General features: G+C 38.0%; 1 protein-coding gene across 6 annotated transcripts in view; it reads left to right on the top strand.

The window, feature by feature from the left end:
* Positions 1-26022, top strand: part of CNTNAP4 (contactin associated protein family member 4) — a 310922-nt gene that overhangs the window by 221378 nt on the left and 63522 nt on the right. For all 6 annotated transcript variants that reach the window (XM_073344939.2, XM_073344938.2, XM_073344935.2 and 3 more), the window contains 5 exons: positions 1822-1928; positions 6356-6475; positions 12465-12662; positions 17702-17858; positions 22096-22223. In XM_073344939.2, the coding sequence (XP_073201040.1) occupies positions 1822-1928; positions 6356-6475; positions 12465-12662; positions 17702-17858; positions 22096-22223 (710 nt within the window). The remainder of the gene's footprint in view (positions 1-1821; positions 1929-6355; positions 6476-12464; positions 12663-17701; positions 17859-22095; positions 22224-26022) is intronic.

A 26022-nucleotide genomic window follows, 5' to 3' on the forward strand; every position in this document is an offset into this window, starting at 1 on the left:
TAAATTGAAATGGAAGGGGAGTTTATATAAATGGCAATCATGTTAATCCCTTAAGATCTGCAGATAATGATGTATTTATCATTATCTGCAGATCTTAAGGTGGACGCTAAAAGGTGGACACTAAATATTTACTAGGGGAAACAACTGCAGCAGGAAAAAAAAAAGTCCTGAATGACAATTATAGAAATGGCTTATGAGTTTGACTGTTAACATGTGTGTGTATGTTAGAGCTGACAACTGGTCACATCTATACAGCATTAAAAATCAATAATTATGGTAGCTCTAAATACCTTTACTATCCACATTTGTTCTGCAAGAACAATTCCTTCCAACAACAGCCATTTAGTATAATAATAGGTCAATCTCAAGTATATAAAGATTATTTTTATACCCCAAGTCAGAATTACTCGGAAATTATATTGCAGCTAATTCTGAACCTATCATGCAGTGCTGAGATGCAGAAAACCTATTGTGCAAATGAGGGAGGAGATAAAGCACAGCTCCTTAGATTGTATTCATAGGTATAACTACCCTGAAATCAGTGGAATTAGATTTATTTACATGGCTCAATTTTTCTCCACTGGAAATCTCTCCTATCATTTTGTTTCTAGATATGTAGGAAAGATTGTGTTCATGAAGATTTAACAATAGTGGAGGTAGGAATCTGAACATTCACATACAGATGAGTACACTGAGGCATTTCTCATACCCCTAAACTAATACTTTTCTATGTTTATTAAATGTACTGAAAAATAATATTCAGATACTGTGAAAGAACTTGTTAAGCTGTCTTTTTTGTTAAAATTATTATTAGTGATTAACCTTAGCAGTAAAACTGCCCTATACATTCTGAATAACAATTAAGTAAAATATGAAGTCTCCAACGCGGTATCTTTTTAATTAAGATCTCGGAAAAAATATTTTTTATTCTCCTCTCCTCTTGCCCCCAAATCATGTAATAATTTGTACTTTATACTTAGGGATAGTCATGCAGTTTTCACCATTGAATAGTGATGCCCAAATTTTCTTCTTAGTTACACCATTGTAAATCAAAAGTAATTCCACTGAAATAATGGAGTTTTTCCAGATTTTCACTCATGCCACTGAAAGCAGAATTAGCAGTCTGGATTTATCAATAGTTACCTCACTGTAGGATCTGAGATACTGAAGTGTTTGCCTGTACTTAGACTAGGAAATAACTAAAGTATCTCAGATACTAATGTATGATAACAGTCAATAAATATTTATTTTCTGATGGTGACCACTACCTGTTCCTATAATTTTCTGAAAAGAGAAGTATTTTATACTTCTCATGGTCATATAATAGTGACAGTTATCCACAGAAGTGCTGTATTGTTATGAAAGACCTTATGAAAGAAAATGCAGCTGTTACAAAATTTGCCAGTGAATTATCAATGTTAATTTATCATTGGTGTATCAGTGGGTACCATACTTTCATTGGAGAGCTTTGCCGGCAGCCACAATGAAAATTATACATGTGTAATTTTTGTTATTGATATGTTTCATATTCTTATTGCATCATTAGCATCCTTAGGAGCAGTCACTAGGTCTAGTGGGGAAAGATAAAGGGGACATTCTTTTTCCCCAACTTTCTTTCAGTCCCGTTGATATCTTCCTGCAATATGGCCACAAGATCTATGTATTGTCATTGCAGGTCTCTCACCCATAAATACAACACCTACCTTTGCACCTTGGTTATCATCTTTGTCATAAAGACCACCTTCAAGCTGTGGTAACAATGGTTATTGTAAATGTCATGTAGTTGTACCAAGGTGACTATGTGTCTTTTTGTCCTTTTAGATGTTTGCCTAATTATTGCGAACATAGTGGTGAATGCACACAGGCCTGGAACAGCTTCTACTGCAACTGTACAAACACAGGTTACACAGGGTCTACTTGCCATTACTGTAAGCCAAAGACACTTTCTTATACTGTTTTAGTTATGAGTTATTTTACTGCTACAAGAAACAATTTTCTTTTAAAAGTCATGTCAGTTTTGTTAACATTCGCAAAGGGTTTATAAGAATTGATTCAAGGGAAAAGTCTCAAAATTGTCTAAAGGATTAAGGAGCACAAATCCAATGGGACTTGTGGTCCTAAATCCCTTATGTGTCTTTGAATATTTCTCCTTTAGTTCTTAGATTTCATGATTTATTTATTGAGGACCTGATTCTGATCTCACACTGGTATACGGCCCTGATTTATCAAATCATCTAGGTAGGTACTTAACTTCATCACTATTCAACGAAGGACTAAGCACATGCTTAACTTTGAAGTCAGTTGGGTTTAGCATATACTTAAATTTCAGCACATGCTTAAGTAATTTTCAAAATCAGGGGTAACTTCAAGGGAGTGACAGTGGGCTAAAACTGGTATATAAGAGAAGGTAATAAGGCCCTGTAAACCCAATCCAGCAAGCACATCACTGACCTTTCTCTCATCTGTAGAAGTTTTGCACATGGAGTCCCTTCAGGATCAGGCTATATAAGGGAGAACTTCAGAAAATATCAGCGTGACCATAAATGTAACTGAATGAGTTTCACACCTATGGTCTGATTCTTGTCTTACTTTCACTAGTTTAATATAACTCCAGTGATTTCCCAGGAGGTGATTTAGATTTACACTGGGATATGTGAGATGAGCATGAAGCCCATTAGTTTTTTTTTCTTTTTACTGGGACAGTTTATTAAGGAAAGTCATTACTCTCTGGTTCTCAGCATGTATACTTGAAAAAAATCTATCTAAAATACCAAAAAGACAATACATTATTATAGCCAAAAGAAAAAATTGTGTGGTTAAAACAAACCCATCTTCACACAACTTATACAATCCCTGTAGCACAATAGGCATGACTTTCATAGAGTTTAAGGCCAGAAGGGACCATCTAGTTTGACCTCCTGTAAAAGCACAGGCTATCAACAGCACCCACACACTAAACCCAGCAACTGAAATTAGACCGAAGTATTATAGCCCATAGGAGACCTAGACTATTATGGGCTACAGGCACAGAATAGGAGGGACCGAGGTGCACCAGTCCTCAATGCTTCTGCAATGACAGGGAAATGATTAAGTGAGATATACCCAGATAATCCTGACAAGTGAGCCACACTCATATGCTGGAAGGCAAAACCCTGTGAAATTCACTGCCAATCTGACCTGGGAAAAATTCCTCCCCAGCCCCACATATTACAATCAGTTACACCCTGAGCATGTGAGCAAGACCCAGCCAGCCAAGCCAAGTGCTACCTCAAAGCCCTGACCCACATTCCCAGTTTCCCATCTCCAGCCGTGGCCATCCAAAAAGCCTGCCAGAATTCACTGTGTTGGGGAGGAATCTCTTCCTGACCTATGCCTGTGGCCATTTGAAACCCTGAAGCATGAGCTTTAGGAGCATAAGACATAAACCTTAAGTGAGTCCTAGGGCTGTTGAGCCAAGCCTGCTACTGCCACAAACAACCTGGTCATACAGTTGTACTCATAAATTTGTCCATCTCTTTCTCTCTAAAAACAAGTTAAGTTGTTTGCCCTCAAAACTCCTATTGGGAATCATGGCGAGTAGGCTTCTGAGCTGTTCTGAAAATTTTCAGAATTTGGAAAAACTGCTTGTTGCTATTGAATGCAAAACTTTATAAAGACTGCCTACAATTATTACTGTTTCTGTGCCATCTGAACCCTAAAGAGCATGAATTGGTAGCTAGCCTTTCAAGATTTATGGATAAGGTAAAATTTTTATAGCATGAAAGTACATTGATGGTACAGACTTTTTCAAAGATCACTGTGAGCTGTTCCTGTTGTATGCTATTAGAGGACGACAAGACTAAGCATCATATTTTTTTAATAAATTATCTACTTAATCAATTGATGAAGGGTGTAAAAAAATTGATGGACTCCATCATTTTCTCACTTTTCATCAAGAGCCCAATGGTGTGTGTATAAGGTACATGAAAGTCTTCCTGCTCAATTTTGTAACATTGAAAAATAGGTATAGTACTTTTTATAAATAATAAGAAAGCACTGTGAAGTATACAATAGGTATGATATAGTAGTTGCAGCAGTATAACATTCTGTCCCTTTAAATTTGTTTACAGTAGTTTAGTAATGGTTCCAACGGTACAATCTTATGGTCTGTTCTGTCAATAGTCTCAAAGTTAAGGGCCGTTTCCTTCCCTTATCCTATGAACTCTACACTCTCATTGACTTCAATGAGAGTTCTGTGCAATTACAGAAAAAGATAATACGGCTGTTCAGTTATTGAATAAACATTGAGACTCTTGATGTAATAGGCCTATCAATGAGTTCTTGATCAGTGGCAACACTGTGAAGCATGAGACCATACTCCCAAAATCTGTCTTAGAGGAACTATAATTTTCCATGCTGTCACTACTAGTATAAAATTCAAAATGGATATGATGCTATGTCATTGCATACTGCCTCTATCGTACTTTTATCCTTTTATTTTATACTGAGAATTAATTTAAGGCTCTTTACCCTAAGGAGCTATAATTTGAAACTTGAGAGTGACCTTGACTGTGCCTACTGGATATTCCAGCAGTGGCAAAAATGGTCCATTTAGTAATCTTTACCTAATGAGGATGTTTATTTTCCTTACTTTATAATTCAGTATTATGGACCCAATCCAATATGACTGATCATGTTGTAATCATCAGCAAAAGAACTGACAAAACTGGCAGTCGCCACACCCCAGGTTCTTTGTTTGGGAGGTTTTTCATTAGCTTGAGTGGGAGTTGAATCAGGCCCTGAAAATTGTTACTATATGAAGCAGTTTGGACAGCCTTAAAATTAGTGCTCTCAGACTGTCATACCAAATAGATCTTTATATCACAGAACTACCACCACAATTTACATTGTGGAACCCTACTCAATAGAGGTACAAAAGACCGAATAGACAAGTAGATTGGCCAAACAGTTTTCTATGCCAATTCAGGGATCAGACATCAGGGAAGCTACATTGTTTCTGCCTCTGCTGAACCTGCTCTGTGGATTAACATTAGATTTTTAGCTATCAGTGCTGTCATTCCCAACCCTATTCAAGAATGTCACCGTATTTTGTGTAATAATATAGCCAGTTGTAAATCTGAATAAATCGATCTTAAATAGACAAATGTTTTGGATAAAAGCCTCCTTCAGAGTTCATCATTCATACTGTGTTGTGTTCTCATTTATACAAGAAATTGAAAAAGTGTGTGGTCTTTATTTTTGTTTGTCTATTCTTTTTAGAAATGTCTTTTTTTAAAAAGTATCCAGTGTTGTTGCAGCCGTGTTGGTCCCAGCATATTAGCGAAACAAGGTGAGTGAGGTAATATCTCTTATCGGACCCACTTCTGTTGGTAAGAGAGACAAGTTTGCATGCTTACAGATAGCTCTTCTTCAGAACTCAACAGCTCTCAACAGCTCTTTGTGCAAGAGCAAAAGCTTGTTTCTCTCATCAACAGAAGTTGGTCCAATAAAAGATATCACCTCATCCACCTTGACTCTTTGTTTGTTAAGGAAAGTTTCTTTTTGACAAAGTACATTCAAGTTTTTTAAAAAGCAGTTAATTGGAGAACTGTACTAGATAGCAATGGATAATTTAAGAAGGTTTAACTGATGCACTTTAAATGTGCAATTTTTACCCAGCAGTATTACTTTACTTAGTAGTTTGTTTCCATTTAATTATAGAGCTGGATTCAGAAGTCCAGTTTCCACAGGTTTGGTCATATAAAGCCTTTGCAGATCGCTACCTCTTGAATGGTGTAAAATCAATATTACATGGTATTGAAGAGCCAAATTTTCTCTGTGCTGCTTATTTACTCTTGGACTGCAGACTTTGACAACAAGCTTACCCCGATACTGAAAAAAACAGCGGAAGAAACAAGGTCTTTCCTGCAGCCAAAAGCATGAGTAAAAAATGTCAGGAAATATGTACTTCAGTTGGAACTGCTGGAAATACTAAAGCCCTGTCAAATTATATGGAGATCTGATTAAATTGAAAAGGTTAATGTTCAGTTTCCAAGTTCCTCATAACCTAGCCAGTTGCTAAATAGTACTCATTTTGACCTTAAATGATTGGTTTCCATAGCCTTTTGTCCCTCCTTAAGACCCCTAATTTAGGAGGCAAAAAGCAAATCCATAAAAAAAACCATTCAGTTTTTTTTCCCCTGTGAAATGAAATTCTATTTACTGATGCAAATAATAGTACAATTTTTTACTGTGTGACTTCCCCTGTTTTCTTCACTTTTGAATGCATGTTGTATTGTTCAACTTCCCACATTTTTCCTTACCCCAAATAAAAGGTAATGCCATTACGTTTGTGATGGAAGATGTTCTTTTACAGCCATCTATGAGCAATCATGTGAAGCCTATAAGCATACAGGGAACACTTCAGGCTTTTATTATATCGATTCAGATGGAAGTGGCCCCTTGGGACCGTTTCTTGTATACTGCAATATGACAGGTGAGATGATAAACTTCCTTAACTCACAGTTGGGTTTGTATGCATGCTCATTATATCAAAGCAAAGTAGGAAGTTTTGTAGCTAAAGAGTTTAATGTACATGTATACAGCAAAATGAAGGTGACTCCTCAGCTCAGAATATTGGACAAAGAATTAACCAGAGAAATTAGAATAAGTCTCAGACTGTGAAGCTAACACTGGGTTCCTGTTATGTTCTGCATAAATGGGACATATGCCCTATTTGTGGAGCATTTCAGACTAGTTCATTTTCTGCACATTTTGGTTTCATTAAGTTAGATCTTACTTCTCTGTTTAAGAAACTGAGATATAACTGATTTTTTGGAAGAAAATTATTGAATTTCTCCCCCCTACCCTTATGAAAGATTGTTGACCTTCACTTGGTAGGAAGAATACTGATATTAAACCTTCTCTTTAAAATTGTGTATTATTTGTAATTGTTTTGGGTAGTTTAACTAATTGGACTCATATAGTCTCATTTTCAAAATATAGCCTTATTTTTTCCACCCTGTTATTTGCATCCCCAATGAGTGAAGTATCAGAAAGGTATTTAGACCTCCAATTGATCTTAACTGCCTACTGCTATGTGTGCCTACAACTAACCATAGATTGTAGATGCTGAATTAGTTCAAAATCTAATATGCTTTTCATTTTTATGTTGTGTTCTTTTAGTTTTAATTAGTTTTACTTTTGTTTTATGGTTATTTTCTACCAATTCTCACTTTAAAGTTTTTCCAGCATTATCCCAATATTCCAGTGTTAGGGTTACAAACATTTCAGGGTAACTTTTAAAAAAAAATAACCGTTTATTTTGGAAACAATAGGAAAAATTAATAGAAACATTTCTTTTGGTTTGATGAGTTATAACAATATATTTTTATATAACGTACATTTTAAAGCAGTTTACATGGGCAACTTTATTTCTGGTATTTTTGAAACTTTGAGTGCTTGATTTTTCAACCATACTAATATTCGTTGAACATAGTTGTTTTTTTTTATATGTAACATAGTTACATTGAGGGGAAATAAAGAGATATTTTATTGATCTGTAATAATCTTGTTTTTTCTTGAAGGACTGATAGAAGTCTACCTCTAATCAAAGCCACTTGCTGAGGTTTTCAAAACAGTGTAGGGGGCTTTACATATATCTTCCATCAAAATAATAGAAGGTGAATGTGAAACTTCTTTTGATCTCAGTGCAGCCACGATTTAGATAACACTGGAAATCTCAACCACTAACTCTGCCTCAAAAAAACAAAGACTTTTTGAGAAAGTAGTCTGACTGATAATGGTAACATACTTTGGATTAGCAATTAGTGAGATCACCAATATAACTATCTGGCCCCTAAAAAGAGAGATCAGAGAATACTAGCTACATTGTTAATTAATATGAGGTTGAACCAAAGAAGAAGCTTATGGTAGAAAGACTCCCGTGTCCTTAAACAGTATCAGGAGGAAGCCAGCTCTCCGAGGTACAGCTTAGTGTCTGATTTATCCTTACTTGTGTATCCATGAACAGCTGCTAGTGCTTCTATCAGTCACTCTTTATTCAACACATTAAGCAAATCTCATTGATCAGTTCTTCATCTACAGATGCAGCCTGACAGGCTGAATCTACTATATTTGTCTTCTTCCCAGTTTCCTCCTGACTGGTATTCCCTTTTCCCACCAGAGGCCATGAAGGCAGATGCCCACATTTCTTGCAGTGCTGCCTTGTTATTGACATTCATGTGGCTTTATTCTTTGGCAGCTGGGAGGGAGGTTCCTTTCCCTCTCTTGTTCTTAGAGGTCAATTTCAAAATCATAAGCCTTGGGTCCAAAGAACCAATCAAGATGACAAAAAAAATTTCAGAAATATTGTTCTTTTAGTTTTGCCCCTTCTGAGGGTGTAGAAGTAGATGTAACAGCTGCCTTGTTTCTCTCTTATTCTTTCCATTTGCTATGAGCTGTGTAGAAAAAATGGCTCTGAACTTGCTCTCACTTTTAGCTCCCTGTTTCCCAACAGCACTAGTGTGAATCCTTTCTTCTAGCAAAACATTTACAAGTATTGGTAATAAATCTGAATATATAGATTAATTTAAGTTCAATATTTGTTTAATAGGCATCTGGATGCTTCCCATAGGCTTTTTGCTACATGCTTATCCTCTAGGTGATTACTAGTTCTTTTCTTATTCTAAATTTCCCTTTAGTGTCAGTCAGACCCAGTTTTCAAGAAATATAGGAAATAAACTACAGGGGGCACCGCTCTGCAGAACTGTTAGAGTTAGAAGGAAAATATTGATTAAAGCCCAAGGAGAATTGAAGCCTACAAATATATTCAGTGTGAACAAAATGGTTAAGACTACAGCAGTGAGCTCTTACAGAAGATGCAAAGCCAGCAAGGACAGAGGGCGATTCACATTTCCAATGTCTACTAGAATTAAGTTGGGTATAAAGTCCCAACAGTATGCTGAACCACTGATTCTGAATTTGTCTCAACTGACACAAATCAGATTTAAGAAGCAACCAGCTCACTCAGCTTTGTTCTCAAAAAAATAGATTTAGATATTTGAGTTAGATTGTACAGACCTTAACAGGGCCAGCTGAGGGTACAATCCCAGTCCATCTCTCCCCAGTGCACAGAAGGGAATGTGCAAGCTGCGTCATTCTATAGAAGGAACAGTGTGCTGACTTACCTCCAGCCCTTTTAAAGCAATTTACCATCCCTAGGGGAACATGAAGGAGGGAGCCTGCATTCCACAAGCACAGTGATTGCTATTGTCCTTAACATTTGTGTGGTTATATAAAGCTTTCTCTCCTGGTCACCTGTGCTACAGTCATGACCAGTCGGAATCTTTGTGTTCCTTGTGTTTCGTTAGTGTGGCTGAAAATTGTCTTTTATAACTTCCGAAAGCCCAAGCAAACCAGAGCATTACCCTGTTGCCACTGGTAGATTATAAAATATATGATTTTATTATATCTATTTTGTAACATTAAGGTTATTTAATTTATTTGCTGCAACTTTTACCATGTATTTTACAATTTCGAAGTAGAACTGCCACAAACTCAAACCATTGTGAAACCAGAGATCAGTCTTACAGTGATTAATATAAGAATATTTATCAATAGAAATATTCTTGAAATGTTCTTGATGTTCCTGATTTGTCCCCTTTGTACAATAGAGGGGTGCAAGTTGGAAAGAGTCCATATTATGTAGGAAAAAGTTGCATGTCTTACATTTACAGGAACATACATGTGTCACTCAGTGGACATGCAGTACGTCATGTACCAATAGATGGTTTGAAATCAATACAGATATATCCTTACTACCATTTTTTTTCCAGTATGATGATATTGAAAGGCATTTTTCAGAATGATAGAATGATCATTTGGAGTTTTCTTGCTAGTAAATTATACAAGACTCTATCAACTGACATAATAACACATAAGATACAAGCAATTTTAGCAATATTTTTGGAAATAATATTTTGGTAATATTTGCATTCCTCTTGTCTCAACTAATCGTAGACCCTTTCTTAAATACCTTGTGATCTGGGGTCATTACAGAAAGTATGACCTCAGATCAATCCAGGTGACATAAGATTACTTATGGCTTTTATAGTGTATTGTTATTGTTGTTCTTTTTATTGAGGAAGTATCCAAAGTTTCCAGTTAGAATTGAGGGCCACCTGTTATACCAAGCACTATATAAACACACAGAAAGGCAAAATCTCTGTCTTGAAAGTCTTACAATCAAATTTACAAACCAAATCAGTTTAATGGGCTAGATCATTCCATTTAATTGCAGCCTCTATTAAGGTGCTGTTGTGGTCCACATTTCCCTATGGGGACTTCCAGGAGTCATTCTCTCTGAAAAGCATTTGAACTAAAGATGGGCCTCATCTGGAAAACTGGATAAAAACCTCCTTCAATTTAGGGGCTGCTCAGATTGGCTCCATGGTTAAATTCCCCTGCTCACATCTAAGGATAGCTATAAAAAAATTACTTTCAAGGCCAAGAGAACACTAGCATATACTCAGTCAGCACCTGATTATTATATACCTAATACATTTGAATGAAGACGACTTTTCATTAATAAAAAATAGATGTGCCTCCTTTAAGCATTTATAGAAAGTGCAACAATATAAGACAAGGGAAGATATTGTTCGAATAGTACAGGCCTATCTGAAGATTATTTTCCTCTTACCTTCAGAAAAAATTTCTTGTAGCTTCCACATCCACTTGCTTTAACTATCCCTCTTCTTGAGAAAATGTTGAGTTATTAGAATCTAATGGTACATGCATCTTAGTGCCTCATACTAAAAGTGGCTAGCTAATATGAACTGTACAGGCATGTCACTTTTCTTTCATTGGAAGCATAGAACTAGATGACAAAAATGGCATAACTGATCAGCTTAGGCCCTTCTCAGTACTCTTCAAGGTGTTTTCTTTACTAAATTGAGAGAATTCATATCAGAGGAGGGTGCAGAGGATGGATGAATGTGTAGAAACAACAATCAGCGTAAATTCCAATTAAATTTAAAAACTGAACTAGTATGTATGTTGAACATAAGAAAATGTATGCTCAAAGTATAGCATCCAAAGTTCAGGATGTGGGTATTCAAAAAACTGGATTTCCTACACTGGCAGAGAAGGGAGCTAGATGAGCTAATAGTTCTTTTTCATCTCTAATTGCTATGATTCTTTGCTCATATGAAGTCAGGTCCTGGAGCTATAAATAATGTGCAAGTAAAAAGGCTGTGTTGTGTATGGTACCACTGCTCATTCCCTTTCATTGCTTCTGGCTCTCCAGTCACTCTACCTCCTTTGTGAAACTGTGCAGAGTCCTGCATAAGGTACATTATAATTTATCCAGTTCAGGTATTTTGGCTACAAACCCCCTTGAATTTAGGGGATGTTGGAATTCAGATCCACGTCTAAACTCCCCTGCTCCGATACATGGTTAGTTATAACAAATTACTTTGAAGGTCTTTGGGTTCTTTCATGCAGATGTGAGAAGGCAGAATTGGCACTATGATTTGGAACCCTACCTCCCTTAACTGCCAAAATTACCATTCCATTGTGAGTGCTATATAGATTGTAAACTGTTTGGGGCAGAGACTCTCTTTTTGTTTTGTGTTTTTACAGAACCTAATACAATGAGGTCCTGGTTCATGAACATAATAATAATAATAATTATTATTATTATTTATTATTAAATAAATACATATTTTTATTTCACTTAAGGTTCTACATTTATTCTCCCAATAAATGTCAGGAAAGAAAGACATTTTGTGTTTTAAAAACAGCCCCAATACATATCATACATTTGTGTAGATAATACAGATGATATCTTAATTGCAATCACACATGTCAGAAATTATAGTTATCATTTGAATTTGGGGTGGCTGGAAGCACCTGTCTTCCTCTCTGTTTCACAATAAATACAACACCTGGATTTATTCAGTTTGTCCATTATTGTTTCTGGTATTGGTTTTTTGTATAGGGCAGTGGAAAGGTGAGTTTTGGCCATTGCTATAAATTCTCCAAGACAAAATCAATTCATTCAAAAGAATAGTGTGAAATGTTGTGCAGATAATGAAAGCCTGGATATAACTTGGTCTCCATTTATAAACAAGGTATATCTTGGAGAAATAACAATAGGAAAAGTCTATTACACTTCAGCTTAGGGTCTGTGTATTGTTTGGAAAATAGATATTTGGTTCTCTTCATCTAGTCTTTCCTTGACTGGTAATTGTGCAGGACCAAATGCACAGTAAAGAAGTTTCAAAAAAAGGAACATTGATATCCTATCAAGTGTATTCAATTGCAGAATGTTTTACCGAGACATTTTGTGTTCCTATTCACATCCCTAAAAGGACAGGAAAACTCACCTTAATCCCAGGTGTACCTCACTACACATTTTATTTCCATTGCTAACTTTTGCAGCTATTTTACATTCTGCATTACTTTTTCCCTCCTTGTTTTGTAAGATACGACTTGGACAATTATACAGCACAACAATACGGACTTAACCAGAGTCAAAAATGCTAATCGAGAGAACCCACATACTGTGTTCTTCAAGTACACGGCCACCCTAGAACAGCTTCAGGCTACAATTAACTATGCAGAATACTGTGAACAGAAGCTTGCTTACCACTGCAAAAAGTCAAGGCTTTTAAACAAGCAAGGTAAGTAAAGCAGACAAATCTTATTATGTTTCATGATACAATAGATATTTAATTTTGCAGAGGTTATGGCATTTTCCACTGTAGTTTGTAAATTCCTTAAATATCTAGCAAACAAATCCCAAATCTACAAGTTGTAGAGTGGGATTTGAGCCAGAAAGAAAAAAAAAGGTCAGTTCATAATGAGCTTCATTCAAAGCATTAACTACTTTCAAAACCAATGTCTTCCTTCAACCTACAATTTAAAAGAAATTATAACAAAGCCTTTCCTGGCTTGCCTCCAGGGGATTTTTAGATTTTAGTCAAAAAATGGTTAAATATTGGGCAAAAATTTGGTAAAAGGAGCACAATTTGGTAAAAGGAGTGAACAGTGTGCCGTTGTTTCCAAGAAGGCCAATGGCATTTTGGGATGTATAAGTAGGGGCATTGCCAGCAGATCGAGGGATGTGATCCATCCCCTCTATTCGACATTTGGTGAGGCCTCATCTGGAGTACTGTGTCCAGTTTTGGGCCCCACACAACCAGAAGGATGTGGGAAAATTGGAAAGAGTCCAGTGAAGGGCAACAAAAATGATTAGGGGACTGGAACACATGAGTTATGAGGAGAGGCTGAGGGAACTGGGTTTGTTTAGTCTGCGGAAGAGAAGAATGAGGGGGGATTTGGTAGCTGCTTTCAACTACCTGAAAGGGGGTTCCAAAGAGGATGGCTCTAGACTGTTCTCAGTGGTAGCAGATGACAGAACAAGGAGTAATGGTCTCAAGTTGCAGTGGGGGAGGTTTAAGTTGGATATTAGGAAAAACTTTTTCACTAGGAGGGTGGTGAAACACTGGAATGCGTTACCTAGGGAGGTGGTGGAATCTCCTTCCTTCGAAGTTTTTAAGGTCAGGCTTGACAAAGCCCTGGCTGGGATGATTTAGCTGGGGATTGGTCCTGCTTTGAGCAGGGCATTGGACTAGATGACTTCCTGAGGTCCCTTCCAATCCTGATATTCTATGATTCTATGAATACACTGCATAAATGTTAGCTGAACTCTTTCAGATACTATGCATCATGTAGCGGTTGAATTTGCAAATGGCATGAGGTAAAGTATCACAGACATTAATATGCCAGTGTCAAAAATACACAAGCACAGAGGAGACCTAAAGTAAAATGCTGAAAAGATAGGAAAAAAGTTATTGTTTTATGAAGAAAATGACAGGGCCTTCTGATGTAGTTAAAGAAATCTTAACAAAATATCATAACTAGATTGTCGTGTTCAAGTCTTATTTTAATTCTCACTGGGTAGAGTGCAATCCATTGAGTTGATTTTAATTTTGAAAATGTATTCTAAATTTTAAAAAATAACTTGAAAAGAAAGATTATATTCGTTCTTCCTTTGTTGATACGTAGATGTTGCAAATCAAGCTCCATTGTCTCCTCTGTCACAAAAATCTGTGAGAGGCGAATAGTCCACTAGAAATTCCAAGATTCTTGTCACAGACCTCACTTGCCATTTTCCTATCAAGGGATTTAGTGGTGCTACAGCAGAAAACTGGTCATTCCTCCATGATCTGTGAGCTCTGCTTTTCTGAGCAGAATGGCTGTCAAGAGCTAAGCAAACATTAGCTCTCTTCTCTGCATCCTACCCTCCTTTCAAAGAGGTTATGGAATGCAATGAATTTCTGCTGAGAGTAGCATTAACTCTAAGGAGAATTGCTGCTCAGAAATCTACCAGGCCTACAGGTGAGCCTACTGCATAAAGTGTTGCTTCCCTGACATTACCTCTCCCTCCATCCCAAACCACTTTCTGACATACAGAGCCCCAACTCCATGGTATACAGGCATGTGACTCACAATATGCTTGATATGAATACTATGACAGTGATCACCAGGGAGTACACTACAAAGAAGTTACATATCTTAACTCAGAATCTTTTCTTGACCAAAGTACCCAAAAGGTGCCCCTCTCTTCACACACATGCATAATTCCCACTGACTTCAGGGGGAATAAATCATATTAAAGGATTGAATGCAGGATCATGCACAATTAGATTTCCCAAATGTCTGACTTAAATTTCAGTTACAATTGCTAGGATTAATACAGCCATTTCAGAACTGACAATTTTAAGGCGACTGTGAGAGATGAAAGTGTTTGCTAGCACATTTGCTGAGCAAAAATGCAAGACTGTATGACAGGTACAGAAGGGAAAAAGAACAATCCCACTGAGACTGAGATATTAGTATTCAGGATTGGTGAGGGTTACATATATATGTTTTATCAACAAGTTAATGCAGTGAAAACATTGGTCATATTAGACCTTGTCTCATTTTGAATCTTTTCATGCTAGAAGTAGTAAAACTCAGCGACAAAGTGTTTTGAAGAATTTGTAGGATGGAGCACAAGTCAGTCACCACATTGGTATGTGACCATCCTGCTCAGACTAACCACTGCCTTTTGAAACTTCCAATGAGTTTGTTGGCTATAGTCAACAAAGAAGTTCCTTGTAGGGCTATGTTTGCTCTGGTAGCCATTTAGCTTTTTATTCCCAGGATTCTTATCCACAGAGGACTCCTCTGATGTCACGTATGCTTCCAATGCAGAACAGCACAAGGATAATGACTCTTGCAGGAGGATCATACATTCCCCAAGTGTTTAGAATGTATGTTGAGAAGTGAAGAAGAATACTGTAGCAAACTGAAAATACAGGAAGAAAAGGAGTACTTGTGGCACCTTAGAGACTAACAAATTTATTTGAGCATAGGCTTTCGTGTAGCTCATGAAAGCCTATGCTCAAATAAATCTGTTAGTCTCTAAGGTGCCACAAGTACTCTTTTCCTTTTTGCGAATACAGACTAACAGGGCTGCTACTCTGAAACCTGAAAATACAGAGTGAGTTTTAGGAAGGCAAAATTCAGCCAACCTGATTGCAATTTTAGCATGTATCTTCTCAAATTAGCTATTTTATTTATTTTATTTATTTATTTATTGCACTCTGAATACAATTTTGCAAGATCTTCTTCACAAACATTGTCCTATTTAAGATCACAACTGTTCAATCGCTGATTGAATGCATTTTGTGTGTGCATTTCCTTGGATCATTAGAATTACCAAATAAAAGAATTCAGTCACATATAGCTAACTACTATACCATTCTTGACATTTAAACAAAATCCAAATAACATCTTGCAGAAGAATATAGCTTGTTCTCTTTAATTGAACAATATGAACACAATACAAGATAAGATATTTGAAATTCAAATAAGTACATTATCAAATTGACCACATAAGTTTATCCTTTTCACTACTGTGATCCGTAATCTCTACTGGGCATGTCTGACAAGTGCAGCATTTGATGATAGTTATGTGAAATAATTTTGGGACATGTAGTATAAAAAGTAATTTTTATTGGAACAATTCTTAGGAATGCATTGCACTCAGTCTTCCCTATGCAGAGCATATAAATGATTCCAGTGAAGAATTGCTATGCTAATAATTTTGTGTGTTCATTTTGAAGAAGCTGCATCAAATCCCTTTTTCTCCCATTTTGTTTAGCAATATTCACTGCCAGAGCAGAGCTAGCTAATCACTATGATCCTTTAGTAGTTATACTGGTCTCTCGCTAGTATGCAAACAAATGTGTTAGGATTGCTTTTAAAGATAGTCCAGTGTCTCCAGTTAAAGAGCAGGAACATTCACTCCCAACTACAGGACCAGAGTTTCTGAGCAGTTTAAACAGGAGAAATATCTTGGTGTTATATGTGTATGTTTTGTTTTGTTTATTTTTTAAAGTTCTGCCTCATAAAGAATTTATTAACCTTCTCTAGCTTTTCTTCCCTCTGTGATGGGCTGCAAACACAGATACTGATGCTAGACATTGATACCACTGAGCATGTCTGACTTTTCTAGGAACTGTTTTTAGGCCTGCTGGGCTGGCAGTTGTGTGGTAATGAATTCAGTCAATATGTTTACGAGCTGAGAGATTGTAAGCATAACAGAGGTCTTCTCTAACAGTGAGTTATAATAAGTCATGGCAGTTACAAGTAAGATTGAAGCTGGGTTAAGTGCCAGCCTCTAGGTGTGGGCCCACTGCTGAAAACTTGAGAGCTTCAACAATACACAAACCAAGTGCCTCTATGAGGCACCATACCATTTGATAGCACTTGTTTCCTCTCACGCCCTGACTTTGCAGTCATTTCATCTTTCACCTTTCTTCACTCTCATTTAAGATGGATTACCGTCAGGCTTCATATCCGTTAGCAATTATCTTTTTCTGTATATTTTGTGGTTTTACTGCTCTGGTTACTTGGCAGCATCTTTAAACCTAATGTGCAGTACTGCAGAATTAAGAAGACATCCAGCTCTATCATTTTACTATAATCAATGCTGAATGGGTGCATTGCACAGAGATATAGTAGGCTCTGAGAAACTTTGCTGTTAGTCACTGGATACATCACCTGGGTTATGTAGCACAACCATTAACATGATTTCTACAGTCTCAGACTACATAAATTCTGCAGCTGTTGTGTGTGATCTAACTCATGACTACTGACATTTCTGATTCTCACCACACAGTAGTACTAAGCCAGATGCTTAATATGCAGCAAAGGTGTGTTTAGTATTCTCAGTAATTAAATGAATCCATTTATAATGCTTTTTACTCTTCTCATTTCCTCACTGGTATTTCCATGATCTCAAATTGATCTTTGCCTCAGAGTATAAATTAACTTGATTTTTAGGGTGACGGCATCTCTTTTTTCATGTGCTATTTTAAAAGAAAGTACATAAATGGACTGCTTAAGATAAATTATTCTAATATCATGCCTGACTGAGCAAGAACTACCAGATCTCTTTTCCACTAATATAAGCAAAAATCTGTTGACTATCATTTAATCCCTGATAATGAAATATTAAAATGAATAATTGGTTAGCATTTTTAAAGAAATGTGGTCATTTTTTAAAATTGTTTTTTTCCATAATGCTTGGAAATTTGTTTGGGTGAGGGAAATTGGGAGAAGCAGGAACTGGGATCAGATATTAATTTTCCTCTAATGTGTCTTTTAGATGGGATTCCATTGAGCTGGTGGGTTGGAAGAACCAATGAAACACAAACTTACTGGGGAGGATCCTTGCCTGATGTTCAAAAATGTGCTTGTGGATTAGAGGGGAGCTGCATTGATTCCCAACGTTACTGCAACTGCGATGCTGACAGAAATGAATGGTGATTTTTGTATTGTTTGCTTGTGCTCAATTCTTTGCTGTTGAAAAACAAACTCAAAAATTCTATAGGATTTAGCAGCTATGAACAAGCAGTGCTATTAGGAACAAAAACATACAAACCTGCAACATATGCTGCTGCCCCCAGTTCAAAATAAGATTTCTCACCATAATTAGCTAAATTAAGGGGTAAATATATAATATTTTGCTGTGATTTCTTGTATTTAGTTGCTATTTGAGGATGATATATTTTTATATTTAGACTGTCCAATTTTCAGTAAATTGCCTGTTTTGCCAGTGGTTAAAGGCTTACATTTGGTATGTATTTCAGTCATTAAAATATTGAAGCTAATCGGATTTAAACTATGTTTTAGTTGAGCAAAGCATTCATTTCACATATTTAAGGTTTTTTATTATCCTTTTTCTTTACGCCTTTGAGTTTAATAATGTTCTTTAATAGACTCAACGAGATTCTTTATCTAAGAATTTAGAGGGTAAAATCCTGGCCTCGTTGCAGTCAATGGGAATTTTGCAATTGACTTCAGCAGAGCAGGGATTTCACAGACTTCTGACTAGCTCAGCAGGCTACAGCTGAACTCTACTGATATTTCCCATTTGCAAAACTCAGATCCTCATCTAAACTCTAGTCACCTTGCGTCATTTATCATAGTTCAAATACGGTACAAATTAGATACGAGCTGAAGCCATGAAGCTAGATCTGAATCAGAGTTAAGACTTCTCCAAAGTTTGCAGTAGGGCGTTGGATTTAGTGTTCTGTTTCAGTAACAACTCTAGTCCATTTTAGTTAGTTATTTACAGAAGTTAGGAAAATTTAAATGAAAAAAATTCCACTTAATGGAACTTCTTAAGTATGTTTAATCTATACAAAACACATGTACTGAGCAGGCAATGCATGCACACAGATTTGTGTTATAGTTATGCTTGTGTCAGTGGTGTGTGAATATTTACATTCTTGCTGAAGTCTTCATGCTTTTCACACATTTGGGAGTCTGTAGTGGACCATGATGTTTGGCCAAGCAACCAGTGGGTCCTACTCAATTCAGTGACAGCTTCTTGTTACCCAGCATATTTTAAAATGAAGCCACTTATTTAGATATTTAATATGGATTTAGGAGCTTAACTTTAGGCACTCAGTTTTGAAAATCTTGGCCTAAACATATTATTGCTAAGGCCTTTTGTGTTACTGCATTTTTACAGTTAGACAGAACAAGATTTTCAAAAATTACTAGTGAATTTGAGATCTTCAATTTTTGGTTCCCAGACTGAGACATCTTAAAGAGGCCTCATTTTCAGAAGTGCCACCCTCTGAGATTCCATCCTGTTGATGCTGTCTGAAGTCAACCAGCTAAAATCTGAGGCATCCAAAATCACTAGTCACTTCTGAATATCCTGGCCAAAATGTTCATGTTAGGAAGGGAAATACACTAAAGAAAATTTCAAAAGACATCAATTTTGTGGAGTACTATGAATGAGGTATGATAAATATTCTGAACTTAGAAGTCCTATCTTGCTCCAAAACAGTGGGAAGTTCCCCCTGGAGTGCCACCTGGAACTGGGGTAAACACTGAGCCCTCTGACCCACCAACCTGGCTCCATTTCAAGCTGTCCAGCCTGCACTTTCACCAGCATTCACCCACGTAGTGACCTAAGTTACCTGTAAGCTGCGCGGCCCTGCAGCAGCCTATTTAGTGCTGCGCAGGTGCTTAGGGAACCCACCCGGGCACCTGCCATAGCAGGGGGAGGTGCCCCACCCAGTCTGGCCCCCAACCTGCCACAGGAGGGGCGCCTCTCCCTCAGCCCCAACTCACCCTGCAGCCCAGACCTGTCGCGGCCAGAGTGGCCCCGGACCCAGCTGTGGCCAGATTGGGCCCAGGTGTGCCAGGTTGGCCCCAGGCGCAGTGCAGCCCAGCCCAACCCCAGAGTGGCCCGGCCCCAGGCCATGCCTGGTAGGCCCTCCCCCGACCTGGACCTCCTGGGGCCAGGTGAGGGGCACCTATCCTGCAGCCCCAGCCCCAGAGCTCCCGCAGCGGGGACAGGTGCCTCTCCCCCACCAAGCCCAGGTGCTGCTGCGGGAAGAGAATGCTGAGGGAAGTCCTCTTTCCCCGCAGTAGCCCTGGAGCACCCTCCTGCACCCCAAACCCTCACCCCCTGCACCCAGCCCTGAGCCCCTCATCCACAGCCCCACCCCAGAGCCCGCACCCCCAGACGGAACCCTTACCCCCTCGCACCCCAACCCTCTGCCCCAGCCTTGAGCCCCTCATCTCTGGCCCCACCCCAGATCCCGCACTGCCAGTCAGAGCCACACACACACCAACCCTCTGCCCCAGCCCTGAGCCCATTCCCACAAGAACTCCTTGGCCCCACCCCCACCACACGAATTTTGTTATGTGCACCAATGTGAAGGTGATGTGTCATGGGTGGGAAAAATTAGAGGGAACACTAATTAGAGAAACACACAAAAATTAGAGAGACACACCCAGCTGCAGTTACACACAGGCTCTCTAACCACCAGCTTCCCAGCCTAGGACCCCAGAGCAGTACCGTCATGTTCTGGTCAAATCTGGCCAGTATATGGGTTTAATACCCGGTCCACCTCTCCCTCAATGTGAAGAGAACAATGCACACTTATGGTAACCAAGCAGAGATGTTCCCTAAGCATTCCAGTCAAAGCTCATTGGTTTAGATTAAAACAAAAACAAGTTTATTAACTACAAAAGATAGATTTAAGTGATCATAAGTGAGCAAACAGATCAAATCAGATTACCTAGCAAATAAACAAAAACGCAAACTAAGCTTAATATACTAAATAGATTGGGTATGAATAGCAGAGTCTCACCCTAACTGATGGTACAGGCAGACTTCTAGATTCTTAAGGCACAAGTTACAATTGCTTTGTAGCTTGGAATCCCCAGGTGTTTCACACACAGGCTAGAAATCCCTTTAGCCTGGGTTCAGCACTTCTGCCAGTTCAGTCTTTGTTCCCCAGGTGTTTTCCAGGAATCCTCTTGTGTGGGGAGTGAAGAACCACACATGATGTCACTCCCTGTCTTATGTAGCTTTAGCACATGGTGGGAACACTTTGTTTCAAAACTCGGTTCCCAGATCAGTCTGTGGAAAAATACTGACATCCCAAGATGGAGTCCAGCATCATGTGGCCTGGTCACATGTCTTCATAGAATCATAGCAGCCATTACTTACAGCCTGTCTGGAGTGTTCTCAGGAAGGCTTACCAAGTGGGAGATAAGCTTCTCCTAAGGCCTATTGTTTTTTCTAATGGTCCATTGCCTGAATAATCCCCACCCACTATCTAGACTGAAAGCATCTTGTCTAGTGGGCATTACCCAGGTGTAACTACATTTGAAGTACAAATACATAGTCAATATGCATAACTTCAGATACAAAAATCATACATGAATACAAATAGGATCATCATATTCAGCAAATCATAACTTTTCCAATGACACCTCACATGACTTATCTTGCATAAAATACATCATAATTATGCTACAATCATATAATAATATCACTATCAAGAATTCGGGGTGCAGTGTCACAGAGAGTACCAGGAAAATGGGGAACATGGGTGCGGTTCCTCCTGGCACTGGGATAGAGAATATGTATTAGTCATTTCTGTACTCTACATGCTTAGTTCTGTTTTGATTTTTGTGTCCTTTTGTGGTTTGTGGCTTTTTGGTATGCTTTTTTAACTTGATAAAATTAAATAGAAGAGAATGTCAAAATGAGTAAAAATTACACTCTGAAAGTATCTTAATTTTTAACAAATTAGAGAACAAGCCATCATAGATACACTGCTTTCTTTATGAGACAAAATTACAGACACATGAAAATGCACACTAGGTTTAGGAAGGCAGCTAAATACCTAATTATGTTGAAAATAAAATTCCATGCTTATGAAGAGGATGACAACCCTAAGCCTGCCCACTTGATTCTGTGATCTCATTTAGACCTGCAATAGATTTAAATGCTCTTACTGACCATGAGGTCAATATGGAAGTATTTGTAAGTATGCTCCCATTTATTCACACAATCGCCCATCTTATCTGAACAATACAGCTACAACTTTTCAAAATTTATTCCTAAATTTATTTTTTTGAGTTCAGTAAGTCCATTAAAAGGACAATATATGGACAATAAAAGGACAATGTGACTGTTAATCAGAAACATTTAGGAGATGTTTGTTTTCTATTTTAATTTTTCAGGGCTAATGATACTGGATTCCTCTCTTATAAAGAACATCTACCAGTAACTGAAATTGTTATCACGGATACAGACCGACCAAATTCTGAAGCAGCTTACAAGCTTGGACCTTTGCTTTGTCGGGGTGATAGTAAGTAACAACAGAAACTTTCAAGCTACAAATAATTCACTAGGTTTACCCACTGTGTGGTCAACTGTCTAAAAGGTATTTCAAGATCAACCAACTGTTCATGGCTAATTTAATAGGAAATGAGGGAGAGAGTGACAGGATCTTCAAGCAGAGGTGTGCAAGTAACAGATTTTTCAGTTTGCTGGCAGTTCTGAAAATGTAAATAAAAAATAATTTTACATCTACATTCAAATGACATTATTTGAAATTTTTGGAGAATCAAAAAGTAAATATATATATACATATATTTCAGGTCCAATGAAATGTTTGGTTTTGACTTTTAATGTCTTTTTCATGTTTTTGAAATTTTTGAAAATAAAAATGAAGGAAATTTTGAAATGAAAAATAATTTCAACTCGAAAAATTGAAATTTTTCATTTACTATGTGTCAAAACTAAATGTTTCAGATTATTTTTAAAATGTTTCTTTTTCAAATGAACAAGTTGGTGAAATAGACATGAAATTTGCAAAATGTTTTAGTGTTGCCAAATCTTCATTTTTTCACTTCAAAAATATTTCGTCTGAAAAATTTCACCTGGCTCTATCTTCAAGGAATCAGGATGCATTTAAAATTAGGTATTATATATATGAGGAGGTAGATCAGAGGTAATGATGGATCTAGTTTGAATAGTTTGCATGTAGGCATTGTGACTCACGGTTTTTGTGTTATGATGTTCAATTTTTGGTTAAAGCATGACTGTGCAGAGATGATTAAGATGTGCTACAGTGTCTTGGGAGAAATACACCGCTTACTGGACATGCAGGCCACTAATTTACAACACTCCTTTTATCTGGTGTCTTCATATCATATTTTAAAGGACCTGAGATACTATGAGTACATAGCTAAAATGGGCACTGGTGTGGCTGAGAAAATTGTGCTAAGGGATATTATGTTCCAAACTAGTACTACCAGGTCCTACACTAGGTTAGGATCAGTGAAATCTTTCTGTCTGGATAATATTAAAGAGAATGAATCCAAAGATTGCTCTTTAACAATTGATTTCCTGGGAAAAAATGAACAGCTGTGACCTATAAGAATATTATTTCCACTGACCATGCGATGACTAGGACATAGTTTCACCTTATGCTTGAACACAATTTTCTATATATTATAGTGTGTTAAATTTGAAGTCAGATAAAACTGACAAAATAAGGCCAAAGGGAACACAGATTAATGAAAGCTCTTTTGTAAAACACAAACAACACATCTTTTAGATTAATGGAAAAATATTTGAGCTACTTTTTAATTTTTTTTAAAGAATAATGCAGAGTACCAATAAGATATTTGGTACTATGCAATGGCAAAACATCCATGGCATTCTAATTGTAAGCATTGTAGTAACATATATTTTGTTCTGCACCTCTGGGCAGGAGAACAACACAAATAAGATCTCATAGCAAATACCCATTTCTCAGAAGTGCTGTTTAACAAGGACAAATAAATGTTCTTGGACTCACATCCATGGTTAGAGTGCTCATCAGAGAGATTTTGCTTCTTTCTGTTTCCGCCACTGTCAAACACTAAATTATGTGATTCCACTTCAAAGGGGATATCCTCTTATTTACCTATATCCTTTATTATTTTTTAACAGATAGAAATTTGTAGTATCATAATTGCTTACTGGCATACTCTTCAGAAGGGGCTGAGGGAGGATGTTTACTTCCATTCTTGACATACGTACACTAGGCTTGTCAAGGTTCCTCCCCCACTCTGAACTCTAGGGTACAGATGTGGGGACCTGCATGAAAAACCTCCTAAGCTTATCTTTACCAGCTTAGGTCAAAACTTCCCCAAGGTACAAAATATTACCCCCGTTATCCTTGGAATGGCCGCTACCACCACCAAACTAATACTGGTTACTGGGGAAGAGCTGTTTGGACGCGTCCTTCCCCCCAAAATACTTCCCAAAACCTTGCACCCCACTTCCTGGACAAGGTTTGGTAAAAAGCCTCACCAATTTGTCTAGGTGACTACAGACCCAGACCCTTGGATCTTAAGAACAATGAACAATCCTCCCAACACTTGCACCCCCCCTTTCCTGGGAAATGTTGGATAAAAAGCCTCACCAATTTGCATAGGTGACCACAAACCCAAACCCTTGGATCTGAGAACAATGAAAAAGCATTCAGTGTTTTACAAGAAGACTTTTAATAAAAAATAGAAGTAAATAGAAATAAAGAAATTCCCCCTGTAAAATCAGGATGGTATATATCTTACAGGGTAATTAGATTCAAAAACATAGAGAACCCCTCTAGGCAAAACCTTAAGTTACAAAAAGACACACAGACAGAAATAGTTATTCTATTCAGCACAATTCTTTTCTCAGCCATTTAAAGAAATCATAATCTAACACATACCTAGCTAGATTACTTACTAAAAGTTCTAAGACTCCATTCCTGTTCTGTCCCCGGCCAAGACGACTACAGACAGACACACAAACCCTTTGTTTCTCTCCCTCCTCCCAGCTTTTGAAAGTATCTTGTCTCCTCATTGGTCATTTTGGTCAGGTGCCAGCGAGGTTACCTTTAGCTTCTTAACCCTTTACAGGTGAGAGGAGCTTCCCCTGGCCAGGAGGGATTTCAAAGGGGTTTACCCTTCCCTTTAGATTTATGACACGCCCCCCAAATCTCAGCTAGGGTGAAACACTGGCTGGGATTTCTTCCTGGAGCTCTAGGAAAACAGAGTTAATAAGACACATGCATCTCTAAATATACTACCAAGTACATAAAGACTAACAATATTTTCCACATCTCAAGGACAATTTTAACCAGTTGATTCTGGGAAACTTTCACGGGAGAGTGCATCAGCCACTTTGTTAGAAGCTCCTGAGATGTGTTGGATGTCGAAATCAAAATCTTGGAGAGCTAAACTCCACCGAAGAAGTTTTCTGTTAGTTTCTTTGACGGTGTGAAGCCACTTTAGTGCAGCATGGTCGGTTTGCAGGTGGAAACGCCGTCCCCAAACATATGGGCGTAGCTTTTCCAGAGCGTAGACAATGGCATAACATTCTTTTTCAGTGACTGACCAGTTGCTTTCCCTCTCAGACAGTTTTTTGCTGAGAAACACTACAGGGTGGAATTCTTGATCAGGTCCTTTCTGCATTAAAACTGCTCCCACACCACGCTCGGATGCATCTGTGGTTACTAGGAACGGTTTGTCAAAGTCTGGGGCCCTTAGTACAGGGTCAGACATGAGTGTCGCTTTAAGCTTGTTAAAGGCCTTCTGACACTTTCCGGTCCACTGAACAGCATTTGGCTGTTTCTTTTTGGTTAGGTCTGTCAGTGGGGCAGCGATTTGGCTGTAGTGCGGTACAAATCGTCTGTAATAACCGGCCAAGCCTAAGAAGGATTGAACCTGTTTCTTTGACTTTGGGACAGGCCACTTTTGGATAGCATCCACTTTGGCCTGTAGGGGGCTGATAGTTCCTTGACCCACCTGGTGTCCAAGGTAAGTCACTCTGTTTAGGCCTATTTGACACTTCTTAGCCTTAACAGTTAGTCCTGCCTCCCTTATGCGCTCAAGGACTTTTTGTAGATGTTCCAGGTGGTCTGCCCAGGAATCCGAAAATATGGCCACATCGTCAAGGTAGGCGACTGCATATTCTCCTAATCCCGCTAGGAGACCATCTACAAGTCTTTGGAAAGTGGCGGGTGCATTTCGCAGCCCGAAAGGGAGTACATTAAATTCATACAGCCCGAGATGTGTGATGAAGGCTGACCTTTCCTTGGCAGATTCATCTAGCGGTACCTGCCAGTACCC

The sequence above is a fragment of the Lepidochelys kempii genome, chromosome 5 (assembly GCF_965140285.1).
Source record: "Lepidochelys kempii isolate rLepKem1 chromosome 5, rLepKem1.hap1, whole genome shotgun sequence".
Taxonomy (NCBI): domain Eukaryota; kingdom Metazoa; phylum Chordata; order Testudines; family Cheloniidae; genus Lepidochelys; species Lepidochelys kempii.